Below are 19,064 nucleotides of genomic sequence, written 5' to 3'. Positions count from 1 at the left end.
CTCTGGGATCTCTTAGACCTCTTTTCTAGTCAGCTGGGACTCTCAGAATTAAAGCAAGTTTTAGTTTCTTTTTTATGGAAAGGATGACAACAACTCTCTCTCATAAGGTACGTTTCACCTTTCTTGGTAGAGTGTTGTAACAGGTTTGAAACAGAAACAGTAATGAACTGGAAAGGACCACTGCCCTTACTGTCCCCCTGGCTCGAGCGAGGGTGTTGAGGACTCCGGCACGTACAGGAGCGAGGCAGGGCACAGGTGTGAGCAAGGGGGCCGGGGTTGGCATCGTTCGTACTCAGTACTGCACCCGGCACGTGGGAGTTGGGAAGCACATGCCCTTCCAGATGGCCCAGCCAGGTGTTGCTGTGGGGTTGCAGGCCCAGTGTTGCTAAATCTTCTGATGTTCAGAGGAGATGCCAAAATAGGTGTCTTTATGTGAAATCTCACAGTTCCACAACATTTATTTTTGCATCATGTGGAGGAGAGTGAAACAAACATGTTCATGGGCCGGATTGGCTCACCAGTCTGTAACCTCTGCACCTGACCCTTCCTGTTACTCTTGTATTTTGTTCCATCCCCCACTGACCCCACCAGTCAAAAACTGGACTCCTGCAGGAAGGACTTGTAGTTAGGGGCAATCTGGTAATTCCCATGCACTGATCTGCCATGTATTAATGGGAACTTTTTGCCTTCTCCTGTCCTTGAGTTCTGTGTGCTCCTGGAAAACATGCATCTGTTGACAGTGCCCCTCCAGAGTCAAAGACTGCCAGCTTTTTTGTTGCATCCTCACACCTGACCGTGAGGCCTTCAGACCACTTAGAAGGAGAGGGGACAGCCTTATGGTAAGAAGGGTAGTTTGGGTCTCTGGTGTTCCTCAAACCATACGGTATAGAGGCCTCCTGTGTCTAAGGCAGGTGACTTACTCCACACCGAGGTGTTTTTCTGCCGTGTTCTTGGAGCATAAAATACACCGAAACGGGACATGGACAGTGGTTATTTGCAGATTTCACAGACCAGCCAGTTTAGAATCTGGACCTCCCAGCACCATCCCCTGTAACGTGTGTATACTGTCAAGGCTGATGTCAGAGCGATGCCTGCTCTCTTCTTTTACAGGGAGCCAGGGCAGGGCCATAAACTGCAGCTCTAGAATCTAGATTTAGACAAACTATTGCTTTGATAGGAACTGATGAATGGGAAGTACAGGTAGTTGATGTAGATTTAGGAACTGAGGTGTCTTCTGCTTCAGAAAATTAAGTTCGCCTTCCTTGGAGTGACCTAAAAAGTTTAGGAAGTAAAAGAGTTGGGTTTTCCCTAAGGCTTTCAGATTAGTTCTGAAACTGGCCTGTGACATGGGCAAATCTAAGAGTAACAGTGAATGTTGAAAAGCCATGGAAAGCAAATTAACAGCTTCCTATTTTGAAATAACTTTTCTCCCAATCATAAAATGATAATTAAAATGTTAAAAATAAGCTGTTGATTACTTCCAATTTTGAAAATAAAGAAGAGGTGGCCACTATCTTTTTTTTTTTTTTTTTTTTTTTGCGGTATGTAGGCCTCTCACTGCCGTGGCCTCTCCCGCTGTGGAGCACAGGCTCAGCGGCCATGGCTCACAGGCCCAGCCGCTCCGCGGCATGTGGGATCCTCCCGGACTGGGGCACAAACCCGTGTCCCCTGCATCAGCAGATGGACTCTCAACCACTGCGCCACCAGGGAAGCCCCACTATCTTAATGTATATCCTCTCAGTCTTTTTTTCTCTTGCATACGTACATATTTTCACAAAACGAAGCTCATACTGTGTATAATGTTTTGTAATTGTCTTTTTCACTGACTATATCATGAGCATTCTCCCATGTCATTGAATATTCTTCCTCAGTGGTTTTTTAAAAAATTAATTTGTTTATTATTTTTTTGGCTGTGTTGAGTTTGTTGCTGCATGTGGGCTTTCTCTAGTTGCAGCGAGCGGGGGCTACTCTTCGTTACGGTGCACGGGCTTCTCATCGCGGTGGCTTCTCTTGTTGCAGAGCGTGGGCTCTAGGCGCGTGGGCTTCAGTAGTTGTGGCACGTGGGCTCAGTAGTTGTGGCTCGCAGGTTCAGTAATTGTGGCACACGGGCTTAGTGCTCCGCACCATGTGGGATCTTCCCAGGCCAGGGCTTGAACCCATGTCCCCTGCATTGGCAGGCAGATTCTTAACCACTGTGCCACCAGGGAAGACCCCAATGGTTTTTTAATGGTGGCATGTCAGTCAGACACATGAATATACAATTTATTTAGCCACTCTTCTGTTGAATATTTGTGTTCCTGCTTTTTTTTTTCTTATTATAAATAATGCTGCAACAAACACACTTTTACACAAATCTTTGTGTGTATCTCCAGTGTGGGAGAGGAATGATGTATTAACAGATATGAACATTTTAAAGACTTTTTTGATACAAAGTATCATATCTGACCACATCTTTTAAGGACCTTATTAAAAATACTAGTTCATGGCACCCATAGCTTTATTCTTAAAGGGCTTCAAGAAGTCAGTTTTCTATTCCGTGAATGGCCAGTGAAATCCTCTAGATTTCCTTTCCTTCTCTGTGTTCCTTAATGAAAATGAATGTGTTTGACAGATTAGGGAGCAGAGACATAAGGTACTTTATATTATGGTTTCACCTAGCAATCAGGTAATCAGGCTGTTGCTTATTTTTGGATACATGTGCCTGGTAAGCAATTGTAGTAACCACAGTGAGACCTGAGGCAGCTTCATTTCCTTATTTCCAAAGCTGTGGTTTATAGGATATACTAGAGCAGCTTCAAGTCAGTGTAGGCCTCACTTAAGATGAAAGACATTCATGTTTTTATGTGAATGACCCATGCTACCCAGCCTGTCAGGGTGAATGACCTGGAAAGGGGGGAAGGGAAGGAGTTGGTGGAGAAGGTGAACAGTATTTCTTCTGGGGACAGAGCTTTGATTTATGAGCTCAGTTTCCTGCATAGACAGCTGTGTGGTCCCTAAACAAGTTTTGTCTTGTATGATTAACGTATGCCAGGGGATCTCCTAATGGAATTAGGTACATAGCGAGATAAAGCAGTTGCTCTTCATTCAGTCTTTTTTTTTTTAAAAACATCTTTATTGGAGTATAATTGCTTTACAATGGTGTGTTAGTTTCTGCTTTATAACAAAGTGAATCAGTTATACATATACATATATTCCCACATCTCTTCCCTCTTGCATCTCCCTCCCTCCCACCCTCCCTATCCCACCCCTCTAGGTGGTCATAAACCACATAGCTGATCTCCCTGTGCCATGCAGCTGCTTCCCACTAGCTATCTATTTTACGTTTGGTAGTGTATATATGTCCATGCCACTCTCTCACTTTGTCCCAGCTTACCCTTCCCCCTCCCCATATCCTCAAGTCCCTGCTCTAGTAGGTCTGTGTCTTTATTCCCGTCTTCATTCAGCCTTTTCATGTGCACCTGCCTTCCTGATAAGCAAATGCCCCTTTACCCCTGTCTCCTTCAGCCACTACTGAAACTAAAAATCTGGCGGCCTGCTGTAGATAGGTTGTTTCCAGAGCCTCATATATCATAACGCTAACCCTGTTCTAATCTAAGCACTGAGGGAATGGACACAGAGCGAGGGTTAGAGACATGGTCTTGGAAGGGTTGGAAGAAACTTTAGAAATACACTTCCAGCTTCTAATTTTAGAGCACCACCAGTCCCTGGCTTCAGAGAACTTATAGGCTCTTTAGAAATAAGATATATACACAGGAAAATATTAAAAACCAAAACAAATGTAAAAACAGCACAGGGAAATGGTTTAGTGCCAAACCAGAAACACCAACAGTAAGGGCTTTCAGATTTCAGAGGGAGAGGGAAATCAGCACCTCATGGTGGAGAGTTTGGTTTTTGTTTTTATTTTTTAAGTGGGTCTCGAATGAGTGAGACTTGAAAATTGGAGGCCATTCCTCCAGGAGGGAGGGGTGGTATAATTAAAGGCAGAAGATGTCTGGAAACAAGGAGTGGGTCATTTTGGCTGGTATGATGGGTTTGTGAAAAAAACTAATCTTTCAGTCACTTGGCTGTATCGTTTGAAGGTGACCTTCTGAAGCCCCTTTTCTTACGTGGTAAGCAGCACTCTTAAGTTCTGTGTTGTCATGCAAGGCCTACAGCATCTCTGTCACAGCTTCTTAGAGCTCAGAGATAACCAGCAGAGCCGAGGCTCCTTATCTTCCTGAGGGCCTCATGGGGTCAAGCTGGCAACCCATAGAAATATACACTTAGGTCGTCTTCTGGAATGGGTATGGAGTCATCCGTAGGTGAAGTCCTGGCTGAGAAAAGGTCTCCCTCTTTTTCGCAGGACTTGCTTCCTGGGGCAATTTCCTGCCCCGAAGTCTTAAAGTTCTTCTGTGTTCTCAGTCAGGCCTCATAAAGCCTCAGGCTTTATAAAAACATGAAGGTACTGGCTCTACACATTGGAGACTTTTAAACTTTCAATGAAGTCATAGCACTGTGGCTGTAATTCAAGTAATTCACAAAGATAAGGATTACAAACACTTAGACATAAATATCTCCCTACCTTTTCAGATGCTTAACAATACCTCTTTCAACTCAAAGCTGACACTTGAATACTGTACTTTGTTTTACTACCAGGTGTGCTTCAAGATGCTCCAAGATACTTTTCTTACTTAGCCTGCCTTGAAAGACGCAGGTCTGAGCTTCATTCTTTTGGTCAGCTAGGAAATTACCCCTTAGTAACATGTAACTTTTTCCCTTAAAATTAAATAACTAGCAACCATTTACATTATAGCGTACCTTAGCTGGGCGGAATGAGGGAGGAGATGAGGTAGAGTTGAGGTTTGGAGTGGGTGAGAGCGTTCCTCAGCTTCGCAGTTTTGCTCTGAAGTCAGCTGGGCCGGCGAGTGGAGCCCTGAGGAAGGGCTGCTCCAGGGGCCGCACCTCTTGCTTGTGAGTTAGGTGCTCTGCTGGAGTTCAGAGGTAGCTTACAAGTTTAGAAGTTGATTTAAAATTTTATCAGTAAAGTGGAGTAAAGTGGCTCGGAAAGGTGCCTGGACCTAACAGGTAACATTCTGAGTTGATTAGACCCCTGGTTTGTCTGATTGGGCCCAGATAGACATATTTATTGGACACGTAGACTCCAGCTTTGCTGTGGGCCCTGTCTGCATCCCAAGTGGCAGCACTACTGGACAGCCTTCGTAAGGGTGACTAGCGCCACGGGAGTTGGGCAAGGAGGGAGTATGTTTATTTCCTGCCGAAGCCTTACCAAAGTTTGGTTAAGATCTGTCTGACCCATTATTTCTCTTTTTTGGATGAGTTTATAGTTCTGCTGGAGGAAAGTTCTCTTTTATCCCTTAATCTTCTATTGTGTAGGGAGGAGAATAGGATTTAGCTCTGATAAATGGATTTGATCTTGGAGATGAAATTTTTTCCTGCTTTCTTTTGATTCCTATTTACTGAAATTAGTTTTAAGGGTTATAAAGTATTACTTCTGCGTCATTTTCTTCCTGGCCACGTGCTTCGAATTTAGGTTGCAGCTATCGACATTTTAGTAAAATCCCATGAATACATTTGAAGATTTTGCATTAACCTCTTAACACCATTTAATCAGTACTTCTTGGTGTTTCACAGCAATAAATTATATATCTGCATTTTACCTAGTAAGTATTGACCTTCAGCACAAAAGGCTTAAGTTTACCATTATGACAAGTAGTAGTTATCTGTCTAATAAATGCCCCTGGCACTTGACTGGCTCGATTCAGTTCAACCTACTAATTCATGTAATTCTTTAAAAACTCATGTATACATTTTTTTATTGAGCATATGCAGAGATTGGTAGTACAGTACGTCTGTGCAGTGTAATATTATGCAGCAATTAAGTTGTTTGTGAAAAGTTTCTAATAGTGTGGAAAGGTGCTTAAGATATGTAAACTATACATGTGATATCCTCTCAGCAATATGAAAAATGTTTACATGTGTTAAGAAAGAGAAAGAAAAAGACATACAGAAATGAAGTAAACCAAATGCAAATAGTGGTTCTGTCTGGATGAAAGGATTATGAGTTATTTACATGTTTATACTTTTCTGTTGTATGCAGTTTTTTATTTTGACTGGGTATCACTTTTGCAATAAAAACATAAATCCAATAAGGGTTTGTAAATCATTTTACCACCTACCTCAGTTACGATTTAAAATATAGTGAACGTTCAACATTAAATTAATGCTTTCTGCAGAGAGACAATGAAAAGTTTCCCCTAATAAATTTTAAAAGTTACTGAGAATTTACCATTTAGCACATTAAGTTATCTTACATGTTGTTATGCAGTTTCCTATAGACCAGTGTTCCTTAAACTGAGGAATGCTGTGTTAACTAACAGGTTTGCTGCAATTGTTTGGAAAACAGTCATTCAGAGTTTTACAGAACCAGTGGCAACAGTTATGAAAATCCTGAAGCATTTTAATTCTGTGCCTTGTGAACTTAAGTTATTTAATTTTTGAAAATAAGCTTTTTATTGAAGTATAACACACATTCACAAAAGTGCTCAAATCTTAAGTGTACAACTTACGAATTCTCAAAAAGTGAACACACCCTTGTGACCACGTCACTTTATTTTTCTTGTATTGTGCTGCTATATGTCTTTGATAAAATTTTCATAGTTCTGCACACAAAAAATATTGTTTCGTGTTCTGCGATCTCCAGAAGTTACGCTCTAGATATTTTTGCACACGTCGCTCTCCTAACTGCACTAACTCCTTGGTTTTTTTACATTTTTCAAAGAACTCTAAAGTTTCATTCAGAAATTGTTATTCTTAGTTCATGGTAGGAAATTTGGCTTTTATAGGTTAAAAACTCTAAAAAAGTAATAACTTCAAAATTCTTGACATCTAGACTTCACAGATTTAATTTTTCTTTCATTCCCAGCTGCGGCACATGCTTTGCCCCAGTGGCTGGTTGTGTGGAACTTGATTCCTGGGCCTCTGCATATGATACAGCTTAGGTTGCTAATCTGAAGGAGCAGATCAACAGCCAGTGGTTAAGTGTGTCAGGCCTAGAAATCCTAGACCAAGCTGGGAGGAACTTTAGAGATCGTTTGCCTCAGATGGGGAAACTGAGTCCTGAAAGGTTATATGCCTTGTCCAGGGTCGCAGAGCTGGCTCCAGAGCTGAGTCGAGAATCCTGATCCTATACCCCGTTTCTAAACCTTGCTAAGTCCCTAGTCTCTTCTTAAAGCTCATCCTTTTTACTAAAAAGGCAGCCCTCGGGCTGTGAAACCGACTTCTCAAAAAAGATAAATTACCTAACACATTTTTCAGCCAAACTTCTTAATGAGGATAACCTGACAGCATCGACCTGTTTTAGAAAATATCCCTTGGGTAACTTCGGGTGAATGAGTGACGGTGTGGGGATGGTATAAATGCCAGTCGGTAATTGTTCAGAGCAGTTCCGGGAGTACATTCAACTGGAATAACCCTGGCAATAGGGAAAGTGTGGCATGATGTCCATTTGTGACGCTTCCCTGGGGAGCGAGCTGTGTCAGGAGACCCGGCAGCTCTTCTGGAACAGAGTCTCTAGTCCGTGTTCCCAGGCACTGGACAGGGGGACTGGCTGCTGGGCCTGGGAGCTAACCGTTGATGTTTCATGACTTTTTGGTTTTGAGATTTTGTTTCAATTGGCTAAAGGTAAGACAGGTAAATAAAGCTGCTCTTTGGTTTTCTAAGGAATGCCAGGCAACCGATACATGTATTTAGTAAGTGTTGATCACTGTGATTGATGGGCCCTGGGGATTTAGTGCTTCATAAAACATATCTGTAAGGGCCTAGTCTATGGACCTGGCAGTTCCAAGGAGAGATCACCATTGCCCTCCAGAATTCTTGGTTCTGTTGGTGTGTTGGATTAGTGAAATGCACAAGAGTCTCTTCAGAGCTAACTGACTTTTGCCTACTGTAAGTTTGTAGGAAAAGGTGTCTTCTGAGTCTCACCTGGCAGTCATCCTTGGCCTGAACTTGAGTGCCGTTCTCCAGGGTCTAATCTGCCAGGTCCCTTCTATCCTTTCTCACCCTGTTCCCAGAGTACAAGCCTTCCTCAGAGGCCAGACTGATTGCTCTGCCTCCAAATGCCTGTGGCTGTTGCTACCTTTGAGCTTTTGAGCATGTTTTCCCCTTGTTTGGAATGCCTTCTCCTCCCCTTCTACTTCTCCAAATCCTGCCCAACTTTCGAGGCCCAACTCATTTCCCATCTTCTCTCCTCAGAACTCATGCGACGCTTCTCCCCATGCCATGCTGTGGCTGATAGAGCCACAGTTTGGCCTGCTGGAGAAGAGAGTGGAGTCTAGAGCTAGGCTGCCTGTGTGACCTTGGGCTGGAACCTTTAGGAACCTTCCCTAAATTTCTTCATCTGTAAAAATGGGACTAATAATTGCCAAGGTTATTCAATTTAGCTCATAGTTGTACAGATTAAATGCGTTCATACCATTAAAACCTATGGAACAGTGCCTGGCATGTAAGTTCTCATTAAATATTAGTTACTCCCTTTAGCATGTTTTTAACCATGGCCTTCCTGTATTATGGTTTAATCATTTTAAATGTCTGTTTATTGGCCTCTAGTGAAATTGTAAAGTCCTCTCATGAAGAAGGGGGCTTAACTTCATATTCTTTGTTGACCCTTTTCAGTCCTACATGTGCGTATAATAGCTCCCCAATACATATCACTTAAAGTGAAACTATTACTGCATTAAAGGAAATAGATGGAACAGGAGTAAGGAATTGAAAAGATAAGCTTCATTTCACAGATTGAGTTTTCTTATGATTCATAGGTCATGTAATTTGTTCCTTTTTTCATTGTTGCTGAGTCTAGTAAGCGCTTCTGTCACAGTCACCACAAGTGTGAACATCATTTAGCAAGGATGCTAGCAGTTTCAGGAGGCTGCCTCAGACACTGTTTTCTTCTAGGCCCATGGTGGGAGGGAATCTCAGACAGTAGACTCTGATCTATCAGGGTATCTCAAAGCATGTGGGTCCTGAGCTGGTTGTTATTAGCATATCTCCCTTGCTGAGGGGCATGGGGAATTCACCAGTGGAGAGGGGACCATGCCCTTCAGGCACCCTCCCTCTGCCTTCCCCTCCTCCTTTATTAGCAGCTCAGATACTCACAAGCACCATCTTCACCTGTCAGTTTTCACAAATATTTGGGGGGAATCAAAAGTTACCCTCTGGTGGGAAGGGGGAGACCCAGGCAGAAGCACTGATTCAAAGGCTGATTGCAGACGGGAGTTGTGTTGATGTCAGGAGCTGCTGGCAGGGTGCTCCACCAGCCACCCAGCAGTCAGGGACTTCAGCCAGGGTCTGCCACAGAGCCCCCGGGTTGGCCTGTCAGTGATGAAGATGCTGTGTTTCTCCTTCTCCTAGGCTGGAACAAGACATTAAAAAGTTAAAGGCCGACCTGCAGGCCAGCAGGCAAGTGGAACAGGAGCTCCGCAGTCAGATCAGCTCCCTCTCGAGCACCGAGCGAGGGATCCGCTCAGAAATGGGCCAGCTCCGGCAAGAGAATGAGCTGCTGCAGAACAAGTATGTGCGCCTTGTGGGCCTCTGGCCGTGAGTCAAGCAGCCTCGCATTGCTCTTGTTTCCAGGGATTGGAGCACAAGGCTCATGACGACAAAGGGATCTAGCAGAGGGTTTTTTTTTTGAACAAAATGTTTAAAATATTTAATGTAGGACCAGATATTCAACATGTTATAAAATCTATAAAAACTTATTTCATTGCAGCCAAACAGTTTATTAATATTACTATTCTGTCTTCTCTCATTTAATAACTTCTTCTCTTAGTTTAAGATAGTTATTGAGCTTTTGTGACAATATGAGTAAAACTGACAAGAAGTATTTCTGCCACAATTTGAAACTCTTGTTCCCTTGAGTGAACATTTCCAGAGGATTAGACTCTATCTCCTTGTTTTCTGGAACTAAAAAATGATGTTGAACTTGATTTTATTTGAAGAGGCAGACAAAAAGCTAGCTCTTCTGCATGAATTCTTTTATGCTTTCCATTAATTCATTCTGGAATTACTTCTTGACTCAATGTGGGTCTGTCTTTTTTTTTCATCTCTAAACAGTGTGTGTCTGGGGTAGTGATTACTATTACAGGTGCTGAGCTTTCTGGGCTTTTCCTTGAAAGAGCAGTTCTTCATCATTTTCAGGGAATGTAGCTCAAAAGCTAGAGCATTATAGGCAAATAACCTCTCCATTGCTTCTGACTCACGTATGTATGTGATGGCTCTAGCATTATTACATAGAGAACATCTTACCTTACATTGATATATTGAGAGAAACTCACCTTATATTGATATGTAAAGCTGGGGGTGGTAGTAGCAGGGAAGGGAATGTGGCTGAAATTTTTATCTGAAATTAAGCATCCTGTGATTCTAACTACAAGATCTATTTTGGGATACTCTGAGAAAACATCTCCCAGCTGGAAAGGAAAGGCTGCAGTAGGCTGCAGCATATTGTATTCAGGCAGAGAAAGACCTTCCCCTCCTACCCTTTTCCTCAGTTTCAGTGGATCTGGTTCAGCTCTTCCTTGGTCTCAGACTGAAGTTCTTTCAAGGTGCTTTGGGGCTGTAGAATTAGTTCTACAGTTATCTTTTCCTCTGATAGAAACTTGTTTTATCCTTTTTTCTGGATTACCTTCTGTAGATCACTTACATTAATAAAGCAGAGGCTAGGTCCAATTCTGTATCTTGTAAGGCAGCTTGTTTATTGGCGTTTAGGAATTGTTAAATAATAATGACAATGTATTTTCCTTGGACACTCTGGGAATTGACATTTATGATTTGCTGTTCAAATCTCCTGTTTGCTTTGGCCTCAAAATGATAAAGAGGAGCCATGTTTCTCCAGGGTTTATATTGGATGTTTCTAATTGTAAAACTTTGTATGACAATCATTTCCATATAGGTTACATAATGCTGTGCAAATGAAGCAAAAAGATAAGCAGAATATCAGCCAGTTGGAGAAAAAGCTAAAAGCTGAGCAGGAAGCCCGAAGTTTTGTAGAAAAGCAGTTAATGGAGGAAAAAAAAAGGAAGAAGTTAGAAGAAGCTACTGCTGCCCGGGCTGTTGCATTTGCTGCTGCGTCTAGGTATGTTGATGTCACCTGAGTGCTTAATCCAAGGTTGGCTTTCCTTGGACTGAGAATGGGAATTTGATGCCTTGGGCAGGACTGGAAATACACAATCATGCATGGATGGATTGCTTTTAAGTACTGTTTTATTAGCTGGTTTAAACCCCATCTGTGCAAGCTTATGCTGTCATGACAACTTCATCCCTCAGTGACCTGCTGTCTAAAGTGGGATGAGGGAATCTCCATGCCTCCCACACCTGGGAGGCAAAATTGTGCTCAAAAAGGGATTTCCAGCCACTTTCTGTAAGACTGATAATTACTAAATGCTTTGAGGGAACCAATCTGGACTTTTGTTCCCTTTATAGAACTATCATTATGCTCTACTCTTAGTTGTGTGTTTCTGGTGTTTTTAATCTTAAAATGGAAGAAAGATAAAATCTTGGTCCCCCAAGCACTGTGTACTGACTGCTCATGTCTTTGTTGGACATCAGCAAACTGTCAAGTGACCTGGAAAGGATGGGGAAGAGAGTTAAGAGCCTCTTTTTCTTCCTTTCTGTCTCGCTCTCTTTTTGGCTTCTACTTCACTTTTTCTTTTTTCTTTGTTTTTTTGACTGGTGAAGTTCATCTGCATGGTGGGGGTCAGTTATGGGTTTACAGATGTAGGGGAGGGTAAATTATTATTTATTTAATTTTAAGTTTCTATCCCTAAATTTGTGTCTATGTAATATAATTCTACTTTTTGCTTTTTTGTATTTGTCATGTTAATAGCCTTCTTTTGGGTTCTGGCATTTGTAGAACAATTGGTGAACCATCATTTCATCTTTTAGGAAATAGCAGCGGGAGAGAGAACTCTTTCTCCTGCGTGATCCTGCCTTCCCCCAGCAGACTCTGTACTGCAGATGGCTGAGCTAACTTGGCCCGTTAGCATCTATACGGATTCACAAGACCATTTACTAACCTGCTTAGGATGTCTGGGGGGTGGGGGGGTTGTTTGTTCACTCATTTAAAGATTTGTGAGCATTCCTGAAGCACTTACACTTGCAGGAGATTTTCCTGAACAGTCATCTGGTGTGGCTTGTGCTCTCCTTACTTCATCCAGCAGTTACTCTTTCTCAAAAAATCCCTGAGGAGGATATGACAGTTTCTTAACCATATTGTTTAGTGTCTCTTATGCTTGAGAATCAGTACATTGATTTCAGTCTCTACCCCTAATTTCTTTTGCTTTTGGTTAAGCTTATTGCCTTTGGTCTTATCCTTGGATGGTCCTTGTTTGCCATCATTTATGTAGAGGCTGTTTTTATTCTTAAGTGTATCGCAAGGCTTTAGTCTCTCACTGGGCCTTCGTTTTCGTAGGCAAAGGACACCTACCTTCTCCACCAGGCTGTTTCTGAAACCTAAACAGTTCACCAGCTTTGGGCTGGCCATTGCCATCATCTTTTTAAGTTTGCCCTTATTATAGCCCTGAGAAGGAACCTAATGCTGCTCCCTTCTTTTTCTTTTTACTCCAGTCTTGTCAAAACTTCATGACTAAAGAAAGGTGACCTTCCCAGCGCACAGTCCCTCAAAAGTGAAAATGTTTGTTAACTCACTGCCCTCTGCTGGAGACAGCACATGTCTGGTTTTCTCTTGCTCAGCTTGTGTGCCTGTCTCAACTCATATGGCCTGATGGGAGGCTTGCTGGATTGGCAAGGTGGAAAAACCTCAGTTCTTATCCTACTTCTGTGACCTGCAAGCTGGGTGACCTTGAACTAGTATTATATCTGAGTAGCTTCAGTTTTCTTCTCTGGAAAATAGGATAATAAACCCTACCCAGTAAAGAAGGAAGTGTGGGTAAAGTGCCTAGCTTGGCACCTGGCTCATATTAGACACCCAATTAATAGTTATTTTGGATCATTTTTGAAATTATAAAGAACAGAGAGAATGAGCAGACTGAGCCAAAAGCTGCAATCTGACTGTGGAGCGTAAGAAAAACCTCGCCCTGCAGCGCAGTTAAACCTGTAGCCTTTTAAATCCTCCTTTTCCCTTCTCTTCCTTTTCATAAGGGGAGAGTGCACCGAAACCTTACGGAATCGGATCAGAGAATTAGAAGCAGAGGGCAAGAAGCTCACAATGGACATGAAGGTGAAAGAAGACCAGATCAGAGAACTAGAACTGAAAGTTCAGGTAAAGGAGGAAGAACAGACTTCATCGCGCTTGAATTCCTCTTCCGCGTTAGGTTTGTGCTCTGTGCTTCCGTGTAGAGATGGTGCCTTCTGATACAGGCCAAACCCCGTTGCATCTGAAAATCTCTGTATGACCAAAAGAAGCGCTCACCTGTCCAGCTCATGCAAGTCATAATTAGTTTATCTGGATTCTAAAACAAGCCAGAAATGTTAATGGTCCTTGACATGTTTTATACCAGAACTTGACTTACGGGAGATTCATTTCACTTTTTCAGGTTATAGGCCAGATTAGTGTGCTTTGGAACGTATACACCTCTTCTTAGCCCTAATTCTCTGTCCGTCTCCAGGGAATGGACCATTTTGGATGGCTCTCAGCTTCACAGATGGCCACTCTAGGCAATGCATGGGGAGGAAAGCTGCCAGTGCTGTGGACATAGCCAGTTTTGGGGCTGTGTGTACCTTAGCCAAGTATTTGGTGGCGTTGGGTCTTCAAAGGGATGTTTAAGGCTAATGTTATAAGTTGTAAAGTTACAGTAATTTGAGTCACATGGAGCCCATAAGAAATTAGTGGCAGGTCAGTGGGGTAGAATAGGTGACCCAGAGACAAAGCCTAAATTAGTGTTCAGTGAAGGTGGCATCAGAAATGGATGGAGGGCTTCCCTGGTGGCACAGTGGTTAAGAATCCGCCTGCCAACGCAGGGGACACGGGTTCGAGCCCTGGTCCGGGAAGATCCCACATGCTGCGGAGCAACTTAAGCCCATGTGCCACAACTACTGAAGCCTGCATGCCTAGAGCCCATGCTCTGCAACAAGAGAAGCCACCTCAGTGAGAAGCCCGCACACCACAATGAAGAGTAGCCGCCACTCACCGCAACTAGAGAAAGCCCGCGCACAGCAACAATGCAGCCATAAATAAATAAATAAATAAATAAATTTATTAAAAACAAAAAAAGAAGAAATGGATGGAACAGCGAGGGTTAGTCAGTGAAAGGCTGAGGAACAGCTAGACAATGGGAAAAAATAAAATAAAATGAGATGCTCATCTCACACCACACAAAAATAAATTCCAGAGGAAGAGTTGAATCCAGGGGAAAAAACATTTTGTTTTAAATCACAAAGTGAAAAACAAAATGAAAAAATCAATTGGGGAGGGTACAGATATTGCAACAAATATTATAAAAAAAAGAATTAGGGGGCTTCCCTGGTGGCTCAGTGGTTGAGAGTCCGCCTGCCGATGCAGGGGACACGGGTTCGTGTCCCGGTCCGGGAAGATCCCACATGCCGCGGAGCGGCTGGACCCGTGAGCCATGGCCGCTGAGCCTGCGCGTCCGGAGCCTGTGCTCCGCAACGGGAGAGGCCACAACAGTGAGAGAGGCCTGCGTACCGCAAAAAAAAAAAAAAAGAATTAATATCCTCAATATGTAAATAGCTCATAAAGATTGCTAAGAAAAGCTCAAATACACAGAAAGTAGGCAAATTATATGAACAGATAATTCACAGAAGAAATACAAATGACTGATAACAATGTAAGAATATATCCTCATCTGTCACCAAAGACAGATAGATTAAAATTGGATATCACTTATCTCTTGTGAAATCAGCAAAGAATTTTTAAATGCTAATATCAACCTGGGTGAGGATACAATGAAATAGGCCTCGTGTGTTGCTGGTGGAAGTGTAACTTTCTGGAAAAGGTCACGTATTTTTAAAAAATATTTTCCTCGGACTCCGGCCTTGAGGTAAATATTTAAAAGTCTCACCGATGATTGATGTACAGAGATGTTCATCATAGTGGTATATAAATGCAAAAAAATTGGAAATAATCTTAACAATGGGAGATTTGTTTAATAAATTATGGTACATATACATGTAGGAATATTAAACAGCCAATAAAAATTGCATTTTCAAAGAACAGTTGAGATTATATGTTTTGAAAAAATTGTATGTATAGTTTGATTTCAATTATGCTGAAAGATACACGTATACTTAAAAAAGACTAAAAGAAAATAGATCAAATTTTTTGCAGCATTGGGATTTTGGGTGATTTTTATTTTCTTCTTTGAACTTTTAAGTATTTTTTAATTGACTATAATAAGTTGTGATTTCTCTCTTAAAATGAAAAAAATATCAGCATATATATATATATACACACACACACACGCGCGCGCGCGCGCACACACACACACATATATATAGGCTACATTATCTGATGTTTTAAGTGGGCCTATTTTTCAGTAGACGCTGTCAAAATAATTAATATTTTTACAATTTTTAGTGTAGATTGAGAGTAGAGTTTTCGCACGTTTGACTACAGCATTACAGCAACATTTGCAGCTGGCAGCAGGGAAACAGTTCTTTGTGGCTCTGAATTAGGATTGTAAGAAAGTGTTTTTTATATATATATTTTTTAATTTATTTATTTTTGGCTGTGTTGGGTCTTCGTTGCGGCTACTCTTCGTTGTAGCGCACGGGCTTCTCCTTATGGTGGCTTCTCTTCTTGCGGAGCATGGGCTCTAGGTGCACGGGCTTCAGTAGTTGTGGCACACGGGCTCTAGAGCATAGCCTCAGTAGCTGTGGTGCACAGGCTTAGTTGCTCCGTGGCATGTGGGATCTTCCCGGGCCAGGACTCAAACCTGTGTCCCCTGCATTGCCAGGTGGATTCTTAACCACTGCGCTACCAGGGAAGCCCGAAAGTGTTTTATTTGGAGACAGAGTCCACAGTTATCTCAAAAAGCCCAATACAATTATCGTTTTGTATATGCACATCACTGTATAAATACATTTTGCACTCCCTCTAAGGGGCGAGGTCTAAACCCATGAAACACCAGGATTCTGTGTTCTAGGGGCCAGGTCAATAATAGTGGGATTTTATTTGTGATTTCAGGCTAATTTGTAGACATCGATGCCAAAACTATCTTGTAACATTGCTGCTTTGATGATATTGATAGGAGCTTCGGAAGTATAAGGAAAATGAGAAGGACACTGAGGTGTTAATGTCAGCCCTCTCAGCCATGCAAGATAAAACGCAGCACCTGGAGAACAGCCTGAGCGCAGAGACAAGAATCAAGCTGGACCTGTTCTCCGCACTGGGGGATGCAAAGCGACAGCTCGAGATTGCCCAAGGTAGGAGAACAGCCCAGGTCACGCAGCATGGCTGAGAATGCCTGGGGACACGGAGAGCAGAGCTCCCTTAGAGCTCGACCCAAAGGCATTTCCATTTCCTCTTCAAGTGGTTTGATAAGTACCCACCATGGACATCTAGGAATCATCACATTAATTCATTCTGCAGACATATTTTGAGATGAGAACATACCAAGTGCAGGGCACACAGGGAAGAGTGAGTTTCTCTGCTCAAGGAGCTCAGAGTGTTGTAGAAGAAATAGAGAACTGCAGAGTCACCAAAACATGCTGATGTAACAGGATGTACAGGGCCTGTGGGAGCATAGAGAGCCAGGGACTCAGCCAGTCTGGAGAGTTAGAGAGGGATTTTTCTCAGGGGAGCTGATGTCTGAGCTGGGTCTTGAATGATGAGAAGGGGTTAGCCCAGTGAAGAAGCGGTGTAGTGGCGGTGAGGGGTAGAGAGGCATCTGAACAGAAGAAACAGCTCGAGCAAGGCCAGGGAAGCTGGGAGGGCCTGATGTGTTCAGAGCGGCAGCTGGCTCTGCTTTGCTGGAGCGAAGGCTGCAGATGAGGGAGTGGAGGGAGGAAAGTCTGGAGAGCAGGCTATTCCCTCGGCAGATATTACTGAGACTTACTACATGCCAGGCACTGTGCAAGCCCCTAAGGGGACAGACAGTAACAAGCAAATATATAATATCTGATGGGTGCAGTGAAGAAAATAAAGCAGTGGTGACGCAGGCTGTGTGTGTGCGTAGGGCTGCTGCTTTGACATGGAGGACATGGAAGAGCCTTTGAATAGGTAGCATTTGAACAGAGACGGAGAGGAAGAGAGTGAGTGAGCCGTATAAGTCTCTGGGGGAAAGGCACATGTGTCGTGGCCACTGGGGCTGCAGCCTGAGTGACGGGAAGAGTTTTTAGGGTCAAAAGTAGCAGGAGCCACAATCTGCCAAACTTTGCAGCCTATGGAAAGAACTTTGGACTTTACTCTGTGTGACCTGGGAAACTGGAAAGCTTCTGAACAGAGGCCTGACATGACCTGATGAAAAGAAGTTTAGATTTTGTTCAAGAAATTGATAAGCCACCAATAGATTACTGAAAAAATTTTTCAAACAGTTGATTTAATAGAAGGAAAAGAATATTTCAGCAGGTACTTACAGAGCGTTCACACTTGCTCTGCATAAAGCATTTTACTAGAAGATGAAGGGGAGACAAAGACGAACAAGACATAGTCTAGCTGGGGATCCGCTAAGGTAGTTGTGCTCAAGCTTTTTGGTCTTAAGGACCCCTTTACACTCTTAAAATTATTGAGTACCCCAAGGGAGGTGTTTTTCAAGTGAATTATGTCTACCAATATTGATGTATTAGAAATTAAAACCTAAAACATTTATTAATTCATTAAAAAAATAATGTAATAAACGTATTACGTGTTAACATAACATTTTATGAAAATAACTATTTCTCAAAACAAAAAAAAGTTAGTGAGAAAAGCAGTATTGTTTTACATTTAGCAAATCTCTTTAATTTCTGGCTTAATAGAAGATATTTCAATTCTCGTCTCTGTTTCTACATTCAGTCTGTTGTTATTTCATTTGCCATGTTGCTCCTGGAAGACTCCACTTAGGCTCATGAGGGAATGCACGTGAAGAAGGCGGATAAATATCTTAGTATTAGCATGAGGACAACATGGACGCTGTGAGAAGTGCTGCACTAGGGAAAGCCACGCACGAGGCCTGCTGCCACTAGGTAGAGGCAGATGGCTTGAAAGGACAGAGGAGAGATCAGGGTGGCTTCATAAGGGAGGGGCCATTGAGTGGACTTCGAAGGATGAATTCTGAGAGCAGAGAATGGCAGGGAAGAACATTGTTACCTGAGGGAATGGCATTTAAGCAAAGGAAGGACAGTGTTGAGAATGTCCACGTAAGCAGTCCAGTGACCTCTAGCTGGGGGACATGGAAGAAGAGAGTAGATTAGTAGGACCGTGAATGAAGCTGTACTAGAGGATGTATCCCCTAGATTTTGAGGAGGAAGCAGGTGACATGTTCCAACAGGGTTGCTGGAACCATGGAGGAAGAACAAAACAGATGAAGGAATGAGAAGAGAGAATGAGTTTGGTTTGGGATGCTTTGATCTGGAGTTGCCTACCAGACACTCGGCCTAAAGATCTTCATTAGTCAGTGGGAATTTGGGGCCTAAACCCCAGAGAAAAGGCCACAACCCCGGGGTTGGGGGTGGGATGTAGAAGTTGTGAGAAGTCGGTGAAGCCATAGGAGTGGCTTGGGATGGCAGTGGCAGAGCAAGAAGAGAAGGGGTTGAGAATCGGGCTTATGAATCTGTGGACTCAGGGAAAGGCATTTAAAAAGAAGGTTCCTGGGGGGCTTCCCTGGTGGCGCGGTGGTTGGGAGTCCGCCTGCCGATGCGGGGGGCGCGGGTTCGTACCCCGGTCCAGGAGGGTCCCGCGTGCCGCGGAGCGGCTGGGCCCGTGGGCCGTGGCCACTGGACCTGCGCGTCCGGAGCCTGTGCTCCACAGCGGGAGGGGCCACAACAGTGAGAGGCCCGCGTACCACAAAAAAAAAAAAAAAAAAAAGAAGGTTCCTGGGAATCCTGCTAAACTTCTGACCATACGGTGGTGTTTTGCCTGCCTGGCTCAGCTCCCTGAGAAGTGGCTACCCTCT

The 19,064-nt window shown here is 43.1% G+C and overlaps 1 protein-coding gene across 1 annotated transcript in view; it reads left to right on the top strand.

Moving 5' to 3' along the window:
- MACO1 (macoilin 1) overlaps nt 1–19,064 on the top strand; it is a 56,908-nt gene that overhangs the window by 34,559 nt on the left and 3,285 nt on the right. Inside the window, exons 7-10 of the mRNA XM_082834622.1 lie at nt 9,406–9,564; nt 10,946–11,128; nt 13,153–13,273; nt 16,221–16,395. Of these exons, the coding sequence (XP_082690748.1) occupies nt 9,406–9,564; nt 10,946–11,128; nt 13,153–13,273; nt 16,221–16,395 (638 nt within the window). The remainder of the gene's footprint in view (nt 1–9,405; nt 9,565–10,945; nt 11,129–13,152; nt 13,274–16,220; nt 16,396–19,064) is intronic.

Source organism: Leucopleurus acutus, assembly GCF_964270905.1.
Source record: "Leucopleurus acutus genome assembly, chromosome: 2".
In the NCBI taxonomy this organism is placed as follows: domain Eukaryota; kingdom Metazoa; phylum Chordata; class Mammalia; order Artiodactyla; family Delphinidae; genus Leucopleurus; species Leucopleurus acutus.
Note: the sequence above shows the minus strand (reverse complement) of the source record. Positions and strands in the feature narration are given on the sequence as shown.